Consider the following 9,455-nt stretch of genomic DNA (forward strand, 5'->3'; position numbering starts at 1 on the left):
CAAGAGGTAGAGAGACTAAGAGTGTTATTGTAGGGGACCAGGAAGGAACGACTAAGGTAAAAACGGGGCGGGGGTCACTTTTATGTAAATTGGGTCAGAGTAAATTCACATCACTGAAAAATGGGTGGAGATTAGGAGAGAAAGAGGTCGGAAAGTTTTCACCAAGTTCATTCCCAGATCCATCAACTACCCAGTCCATCTGCATCCAAGACTAGACTGCCATCTTCTTTTGCCTGGATGGTGAGCCTCCCAACTGGCCCTAATCAGTTGTATTTTTTTCCATCACATGTGAACAAGAGAATACCCAAGTACGATTGGTTTCTGCATGCCTTCCTTTATTACTGTAAATTGTAAGCCCCCCGAGGACAGGGACCGCATCTGTCCTTGTCCACTGCTGAGTCCTGCCCCACAGGAGATGTGTTGCAAAGGTTTGTGGGGACAATGAGGAATAGACATCATCCTCAAGTGGCATATGATGACATAGTATCATGGTAATTGGATTAAATTCAGTATAAAATTTCGAAATTTCAAGGGATGTGTCTAGCAGCAGCTTCGAAGTAATGTACATATTACCTTGAATTTTGCCTGGTTATTTGGAATACATCTGAATCTGACATTGCCGGCCCCATGTCGTATTTGGTCTGAAATAATTCTTCAGGTATACAGAGTCAAAGAAGTCTGGTCTGTGAATGACGGCAAAGGGATAACCCAGCAAACTTTTGTTGGCTCCAAGAGTCCACAGAACAAGCTAAGAAAATGCAAAAAAGAGGTGATGTCAGATAGGAAAAAAATAGAAATGAGTCAGAAGTGCCAAGTGAAGGAACTAGGAAGGACAGATAATTAGCAGTCTCGCGTGATTTACTTCATTTAACCTCTATGATGCCCGTGAAATAATCTCATTTGAGACATGAAAATCACTTACGTCTCAGAGGGCTAAGAAAACGGTTTAAGGTCTCGTGCTAGAGTGTAATGGCATGGATTCCCAGCGATGTGTCCTCTGACACTGCCACTGAGTCCACGTTGCCGTCCCATAAGCAGACCATGTGCCAGGCACGGGTGGGAATAGAAATAAAATGATCTACCTTGTATCCACTGATGTCATGGTTTGCCATCCAACAGCTCTGGTCTTGGGCAGACCCAGGTTTTGTGGGGCCAGGATCTTGTATAGTTCTGTGGCAGGGGGCACCCTTTTGGAAAAAAAGGATATACATTTTTATTTTTAAAGATTTTATTATTTATTTGAGAGAGAGAGGAAGAGAGCACAAAAGGGTGTAGGGAGAAGGAGGAGGGAGAAGCAGTCTCCCCGTTGAGCAGGGAGCCTGATGTAGGACTCGATCTCAGGACTCTGGGATCATGATCTGAGCCAAAGGCAGATGCCTAACCAACTGAGCCACTCAGGCGCCCCATATATGTGTTTTTAAAGTATTAGATTTAAGTACAGGGCCTTCCAAGGAGTCTGGGCAAGTGACCAGGCCGGAGGCTCCCACTTTATTGAGCATCCGTGGTGAATCTCTCTCTGCTATAATGCTCGTTCATCAATTAAGTTAATTTGCAAAGTGTCTCAGCAGGGCCTCAGAAAAGTTCAGTGTAGAAATCAGGGGAAAGAAGGGGTAGGCTGGAGTTCAGGGGGGAAATTCAAACACACAGCTCAAGATAACCCATAAGCACCATTTCCGTAATAGCCCAAAGGACAGATTCTAAGTGAGGTTTTTATTCCCTTATGTTTATTCCCCTCCCTTTTTTTAAAGCCTTTTTTTAGATAGGTTGTTTTTTTTTTTCATATATAAACAGGTTTTATTTTGAATACAAATAAACAAAATAACCGTGGATCTAATTATGAGCTTTTTCGGTTCAGGAGGACTCTTTCCTAGGTTTTGAATAAACGTCTTGTTGTCAGGGTGATAAGCTCTGCATTTCTAGATTTAGAATAAAAATTCCTCTAAAATATTTTGTAATCTGGTGGTGCTGGGCTTTGCCTCGATCTGGAGCACGTGGGTGGGTGGGACTCAGAGGAATTCTCTGGCTCCATTGTCACTTGTGTTTTCCTCTGTATCAGAACCAGCCTGTGAACACTCCGTTTACTGTTTACCTCTTATAACGGTGCAGTCGGAGTCCTTTGTGGACCAGAAGATTCGGATGCAGTCCGTTGCCAGACTGCTTCTTGCTAAAAACCGCTCTACTAGCAAGCCTGTTACAAGAGGAGAGATTATAAATGTTCTTAACAAAAGGGGAAACCAAGGCATAGGAAAGTAAGCCACTTGCCCTCCCCAATTAAACCCAAACGGAGCCTTGTGGCTCTTGAAGGTCTGTGGAAGGTCACACACGGAGGAAAAGAGCACCTTTCTAGGAGAAGAGAAAACAATCTTGCAAACATTATGGATTTGGTAGGGGAAGCGGTGGTCGGGACTGGGTGGTACGTGTTGGGTTTAAAAGATAAGGGGATTTGGGGGAACGAGCGTGGATAAAAATTGGTGAACACCACAGATGCTTTAAAAAGGACTTTGAGAGTGTTGGCAGGGGGATAAACAATAGAGATTTTATAAGAATGGAGGCTAGACTCTGAGCCTAAGCCAACGGGCACTGTGGCACAAGCCAGCAACAGAATGTGACATCTGGGAGTAGGGGTGGGCAGGGGGAGATGAGCACAGCGCCCCGCAGATCCCAGGCCTTCAGTCGCTGTTGAAGGAATTTGCAAAGGAGACCGAGCACTAATGTTGTCTCGATTTGATAACTACCATTTTCCTGGTTGCCATGATCCTGGTGTGGGACCCAAGCCAGGAATCCAGAAAAGCCAAAACAGACAATGTGGCGTAATACCGGAGAGTCTGGATGCCGGTGAGGACTGTCAGGGACAGGGGCCCTGAAGTCAAACCAGCCTGAGATGACAAGAGACTTGCCTCCTTTAGAGACACTTCCCCAATCAGCCAGGGTGTCTGTGGGGGCTGGGGGGGGGGGTTGGCTCTGTGTGGGGGTGGGAGGGAAGGAGTGATTTCATCTGTTTAATGAAAAATGACCTGGACGTTTCTCTGATCCTGGAAACTCCCATCTCACCCAGGCCAAGAAAAACAGGATTAGGTCTTATTACTTCTACCACGGCTTTGCAACTTCTCAGAATGAGTTAACTGGGAGGGAACAGCAAAATAAGGTAATTGCCTTCCATTGTCCCTGCAGATAGACCAGGGAGGCTCTGAATCACATATAATAGGTTAATAGAACAGGCTTCCCTCTGGTCCTCTTTGAAAACTTCTCTTTTGGCTTCTTCTGCCTTCTAAATGGACACCCCTTGTTGGTATGTGATCATGAAAATATAGGAAGTTTGCTCAATTGAATTGAGACAGGCAAGTCACCCCTCTGGCGTTCTACTGACAAGCTACTGATTTCAGGTCTAATATTCCGCTCTGAGTTCCAGAGGGAAATAGCTTTTGCCCCGAAGCGTGAGGCTGTTAATATCACAACAAACATTTTGCCCAAGAGAGGAACCACTGACAGGGAACGGTCTAGGTGACCTAACAGGGTGACGCTTTCCAAGACTTTTCCTTGTAGATTTTTGGGGACGCAGTCTTTTCGTCACTGCCAATTTTGGGATAGTCAAAAGTGCAACATCAACAACGAGACCATCACAGTGATCAGTGTGTAACAATCGTTTTTGTGCCTCAGTTCTTCCAATCATCCTTTGAAGGGGAGAGTGAGGTGAATAAGTCAGTCCACAGGGCTGCCTTCCTTTTAATGCAATGTATATTTATTGTAAACAATAATATACAAAAAAAAAAAAGAAAAAAGGAAAAGATGAGTTTCACAGAGGGAACAAAAGGTTTGGGGGAGGGAAACAAACAAAACACAAACACAAACCAAACCTTACCTAAGGACAAAATATGATTTAAATGCCAGGTTTCTTAAGTTACAGAAATATTTTTTTTAAAGATCTGCTTTTATACAGAAATTGAAAGATGCCATATTATAAGAGTGCTTTAAGATTTTATTCTACTGATTTCTAAAACTGTTAATATATCTTTTTTTAAATAAAAAAAAAAAGTTTGCTGTCTTTTTTAAAAAGCAATCCTCGAACTCTCCAGCCACAGAAGGAATTAAGAATTCAGGTCTCTCGTTGGGCTTATCCCCTCCACCTTTCCTCCTTGTCTCCAAGAGAACATGCAGGGGACTATCTATGACACATGCCAGCCTTGTTTTGTGTCAACACACACACACACACACACACACACACACACACATACACACACACACTTTAGGCAGCCCAAAGATCTGTGGCAGAAAAACACTGAAAAGGACTCAGTGATACACTACATTTGCAACCTCTCATTTATACAAAAAGAAAAACAAGTTTCCAGTTTGTTTTCAACAAAACAACAAAGAAAAAAAAAGGACAGACAAAAAGGCATGTATATTATACAAATCTAGGACAAGAAATCCAAAGAAACTTGCTTTTAATAATAATAAAAAAGATTAAAGAGATAAATAAAAAAAAACTGGTTACAGTTAAGAACATAATTTAACAGATGACCATACCCTTTGAGGAAGGCTCCAACAACCTATTTTAAAGAAGGTAAAATTTCAAAAAATTTTTTAAAAAGAGAAAGATTTTTTTTTTTTTTAACGAAAACCTCTCCTTACTAAATAAATAATTTTAGCACGTGGAATGTCTTGAAGGTTCACTGCTGGTGTTGGGAGAGGCACAGGTGACAGCTTAAGGGAGAAGGCTCTAGCATCTGTGTCCCACATGGGGCTCGAGCAGGCAACCAGGGGGCAGTGTGCTGGGGCACTTACTGGCTGCTGAAACATTCCCAGAACAGATTTCATCTCCTTTGCTTGGTTTTCACTTTTTTAAGATTGCAGCAAACAAGCAAATGCGGAAGGAAATGCACTAACAGAGAGTACAAGTATTTTCCAGCAGCACGGTTTTAAGGCTCAAGGTATTTTCTCTTGTTTAAAAAATATATATATGATAAAGCTTACCAAATGCTTCTCTAGACTACGGTTTACTTCCCTATTTGCAAAATAAGGCCTTTATTTTCCTTTCTAAGGCAGCTCCTCCTTGAATCAGAAAGCCTGAGGAATTAAGCAAAGCTAACCCCCCAAGCTGATCACGTAACACAAATTCGCGTTTTTTTTTATGTTAATACAACACACACACTTTTTTTTTGTTTTTTGTTTTTTGTTTTTTTTGTTTTTTTTTTGTAAGAGAAAGCTCATCTGTACAAAAATATTCTGGTTGCAGGAAAAGCTAGCGCACACTGTTCAACTAAGTAGTTTAGCTGTTGGAAAAATAAGAGCATTTAATTTCTTTATCTAAAAATATGTATAAATCCCCTCAAAATGGTAATGAATCATACACAGTACATACTAAAAATATTTAAAATAGAGAATATTCCTCACAGAGGACTTTTTTCTTTAATTACTGCTAAAAAATAATTACAAAGTCCAAACAGGCAGAGAGATTGAGCAAACTGGTGACACGACGATTCTCCATTATCCTCCATGCTTGCTTTCAAGACCGTTTTCAAGTTCGGGTCCTCCTGGATTCCGCCGGGTCCATCTGGCCACGAGGGTGGCCTGGCCACTTGCTTTGCAACAAGGTGGGAACGTGTTCGGACAGCTGATGTTTCCGTCTGGGAATCTGGGTACGAGTTGCCTTTAGCGTAAATGTCTTTAAGGAATAGGAAAAAAAAATGTCCCAAGGAAATTGTGGCGGGTTCTTGCTTGCTTCGGTGCTCTTTTCCTAAAGGATCATCACACGCGGGCCTCCTCAGGGTCTGGTGAGCTGTGTGTAGACCGGCTGTTCCCAGTGCTGGGGGCTGTGGGTCTGCGGGATGGAGGGGACCCCGGAGGTGTCGGCGATGGGGGTGTACATGGGCCGCTGCGCGGGGTTCATGTAGGTGAAGGTCGAGTAGAGGCCCGAGCCCTGGCCGGCCGCGTGGCTGTAGTAGGAGCCGGAGTTCTGGTGGTCTGCGTAGTCGTACTGCGAGCGGGTGATGGGCGGGTACGAGGGGCTGTAGTGCGGGAGGCTGAAGGGGCTGTAGGCGATCTGCTGCGGCGAGTGCTGCTGCTGCTCGCTGTAGTGGCTGGGACTCAGCTGCTCCGTCTTGATGTGCGTTCGCTGCGACTGGCCCGGCTCGCTGCTCAGCGGGGTCAGCGTGTGCGCGGGCTGCGGGGGCGCCGGCTGCGGGGGCGGGGGCGCCGGCTGCGGGGGAGCCGGCGGGGCCTGCTGGGCCTGCGGGGGCTGCTGCGGCGGGGGCGGCGGCGGCGGCGGCGCCTGTTGCTTGGACATCCACACGTGGCCCGCGCCCGCGGGGGTCGCCGCCGTGCTGCTGATGCCGTAGCTGCCCGTGTAGGTGACCTGGCCGTGCGTGGCCGGCACCCCCGGGTGGCCATTGGGCGGCAGGTACTGGTCGAACTCGTTGACGTCGAAGGTCTCGATGTTGGAGATGACGTCGCTGCTCAGCTCTCCGATGTCCACGTCGCGGAAGTCGATGGGGGGCTGTCGGCCCCCCTCTGGCAGGGGGCGCCCCTCGCGCTTCAGGTCAGCCTTGCCCGGCTGCACGTCGGTTTTGGGGGTGGTGGGCGGCGTCGGCGGGCCCTGGGATTGCCCTGCGGGCGATCAAAGAGAAGAAGCCCAGAATAGTCAACAAGGGCCGCGCAAGGGCCCTAATCTTAGGACCCCTCCTGGGATCCTCCCTTCGAGCTAAAGTATCAGAAGGACCCGCAACCGCGCGGGAGGCGCGCTGCACCCGAGATAAGTCGCCAAATGATTAACCCGCCAGTACACATTCGGCGATCTCCTTTTATGGGGAGCAGGGAGGGTCTGAGGCCCGGAGGGTCGGGAGGACCGTATTGCTACTTGTGGAAGAACCCGGTGTGTGCTCGTGGGGTGGTGGGGCGAGAGAAGGAGGAAGAAGTCCTGTAAAGCTGTAAAGGCATTTTACCTCGCAATAAAAATTAATCTGCTAGGATGTAGAGATTGAGGTGTGTGTGTGTGTGTGTGTGTGTGTGTGTGGACTTAACGTGGGCCCTAGGCTGAGAGGAGGATAGGATTAGGCGCTAGGGGTAGTTTTTCCCTCCCGGGGAGCGCAAAGTCCCTAAGCAGAGCCTACTCGGTGGAGACCTGGGGGGTGTGCAGTGGGGCCCCTGGGAGGCCCAGTCTGGCTGGGCCTGTTGGGGGGGGGGAACTCACCGGAGTGCTCCCCGGGGGAGTGCACCTCGCTCATGCCAGAGGAGGAGTGGGGCGAGTCCGCCTGCAGGGCCTTGAAGATGGCGTTGGGGGAGATGTGCGTCTGCTCCGTGGCCTCCTCGGCCTCCGCCTGGCCGTTCTTCACCGACTTCCTCCGCCGCGGCTGGTACTTGTAATCCGGGTGGTCCTTCTTGTGCTGCACGCGCAGCCGCTCCGCCTCCTCCACGAAGGGCCGCTTCTCGCTCTCGTTCAGCAGTCTGGGGGCGGGGGAGGGGGCGCAAGGAGAAACAGAAGGGGTTCTGTGAGACCGGCGGAGCTGTCAGGTCGCCGGGAGGGGGAGGTGACCCCGACCGCTCGGCTTCTGCGCACACAACTCGTTCCTCCCTCCTCCCTGCTTTCCAGCCCCTGCTGCAGCTCCTAACTTTTAAGTTAAGAAGGAAAGGAAGAAAGGAAGAAAGAAAGAAAGAAAGAAAGAAAAGAAAGAAAAAGCAAGAAAAGAAAAGAAGAGAAGAAAAGAAAAGGAGAAGGGGGAAAAAAAGGAAAAATAAATCTCGGTTCTTTTAGTCGGACCTGAGCCGTCACTCCCCGCCCCGCCCTCGCTCCTTCTGTTTTGGAAAACCCTGGAGATGAAAATAGCTCTCCGCTGCTCGGGATCTAAGTGCTTCTGCTACTGTAGTTAAAACGCCCCCCGCCCCCAACATCCTTAAAAGCTTTCCAAAAATCACTTAATCGTCAAGGAGCTCCTCTTGCTCCCCCCCACCCCGCGTCCACCTATTTCCAGCAGTAGCCCCCACCCCATTTCTGCTTGGAGTCTCCTCTGGCCTTGAAGTCTCCCCCCATCCCATCTCCTTGGTTTGTAGGGCTACATGAGAGAGCGCAGTTGGAGCGAAAGAGGGGCGAACTTCACTTCTCACCCAACCCCCAACTTGGGATCGAACTTCACAGCGACGGGAGATAGGGCTGGCAGCCCCCTCCCACCGTGTCTCCCAGTCTTCTCCCATCCTCTGGCTCTCTCTGTCCCCTCCCCCCTCCCTTTCCCCCCCGGAGAGCAATCCAAGAACTTTGTCAAACTCTCAGCCCAATTACACTTCCCCCCCCCCCCCACCCGCCCCCCCCCCGCCCCCCCGCCGCCGCAGCCCGCAGGCTCCGGGACCGGCAACTCCCTCCTGCTGGGAGGCGGGGCGCGAGAGTGTCCCGGCCAGCGCCCCCCCCCCCCCCCCCCCGCCGGGGGGCCCCCCCCCCCCCCCCCTCCCCCCCCAGCTTGCCCAGCGTCTTGCTGAGCTCGGCGTTGTGCAGGTGCGGGTACTGGTCGGCGAGCTTCCTGCGCGCCGCCTGCGCCCACACCATGAAGGCGTTCATGGGCCGCTTGACGTGCGGCTTGTTCTTGCTCGAGCCGTTGACGCGCACCGGCATGGGCACCAGCGTCCAGTCGTAGCCCTTGAGCACCTGGCTGACCGCCTCGCGGATGCACACGGGGAACTTGTCCTCCTCGCTCTCCTTCTTCAGGTCCGGCTCGCCCTTAGGGAACGTGTTCTCCTGGGGCCGCGTGTTCTCGGTGTCCGAGCCGGAGCCCGAAGGGCAGGGCGAGCCCGCCGAGTCCTCGGACATGGTGGGGCTGGGGGCGCCGGACAGGCCCTTCTCCTGCTCGTCGGTCATCTTCATGAAGGGGTCCAGGAGATTCATACGCGGGCCCGGGGCAGGGGGCGGGTGGCCGGGAAAGGCGAGAAGCCGCAGCGGCTCGGGGACTCGAGGCGCGGGCTCCTCTCCCCTCGGCTGCCCGGACGCGGAACGAGCGGCTCCCGGGGAGCCTGGCGCGTCACCCGGCTGCGGCAGCGAGCACTTGGGAAGGCGCGCGGTGGCCAGCCCGCAGCTGCCCGCTCCAAGTGGGGTAAGGCGAATTGGAGAGGAGGAGGAGGACGGGAGGAAAGAGAGCAAAAGAGGGGCGCTTGCACCCCTTCTCTTCTCCTCCTGCAAAGAAAAGTTCCTGGAGTGAAACTGGCAAGTCGCGGCGCCACTGAAGTTTCCAGTGAGTTTCAAGCTCCGCTCTCAGCTCCTCGACTCCCAGCCCCGGGGCTCTTTAATAACTACTGCTCCTCACCTTAGAGACGGCCAGCCAATCACAGCGCGGCATTTCAGGGGTTGGCAGGCAGCTGATTGGTCTGGATTTTTCGGGGAGGAGGATTGTGGCACTGGGCTTGGGTGTCGAGAGGGGAGGGGAGGAGCGGGGAGGGGAGCGCTGCCTCTGGTCTGGCGTGGGGGGGCGGGTGTGCGG

General features: G+C 50.9%; 1 protein-coding gene across 1 annotated transcript; it reads right to left on the bottom strand.

Moving 5' to 3' along the window:
• Window positions 1–3,717: 3,717 nt before the first annotated feature.
• On the bottom strand, window positions 3,718–9,220 carry SOX9 (SRY-box transcription factor 9). Its single transcript, XM_032870737.1, has 3 exons — window positions 8,438–9,220; window positions 7,187–7,442; window positions 3,718–6,603 (listed from the first exon to the last, which is right to left on the bottom strand). The coding sequence occupies exons 1-3, from the start codon at window positions 8,864–8,866 to the stop codon at window positions 5,762–5,764; spliced, it is 1,527 nt and encodes a 508-aa protein (XP_032726628.1). The 5' UTR covers window positions 8,867–9,220; the 3' UTR covers window positions 3,718–5,761.
• Window positions 9,221–9,455: the final 235 nt, after the last annotated feature.

The sequence above is a fragment of the Lontra canadensis genome, unplaced genomic scaffold (genome assembly GCF_010015895.1).
Source record: "Lontra canadensis isolate GAN:19392208 unplaced genomic scaffold, GSC_riverotter_1.0 scaffold41, whole genome shotgun sequence".
Lineage (NCBI taxonomy): Eukaryota > Metazoa > Chordata > Mammalia > Carnivora > Mustelidae > Lontra > Lontra canadensis.

Excerpts from the sequence above, each read along its gene's own strand:
- SOX9 (XM_032870737.1), bottom strand. The coding sequence starts at position 8,866 with ATGAATCTCCTGGACCCCTTCATGAAGATGACCGACGAGCAGGAGAAG. Across the intron at positions 7,443-8,437 it reads AGACGCTGGGCAAGCTGGGG|AGACTGCTGAACGAGAGCGA; the intron begins GGGGAGGGGGGG and ends TCCCCCGCCCCC. Across the intron at positions 6,604-7,186 it reads CTCCCCCGGGGAGCACTCCG|GGCAATCCCAGGGCCCGCCG; the intron begins GTGAGTTCCCCC and ends GATCGCCCGCAG.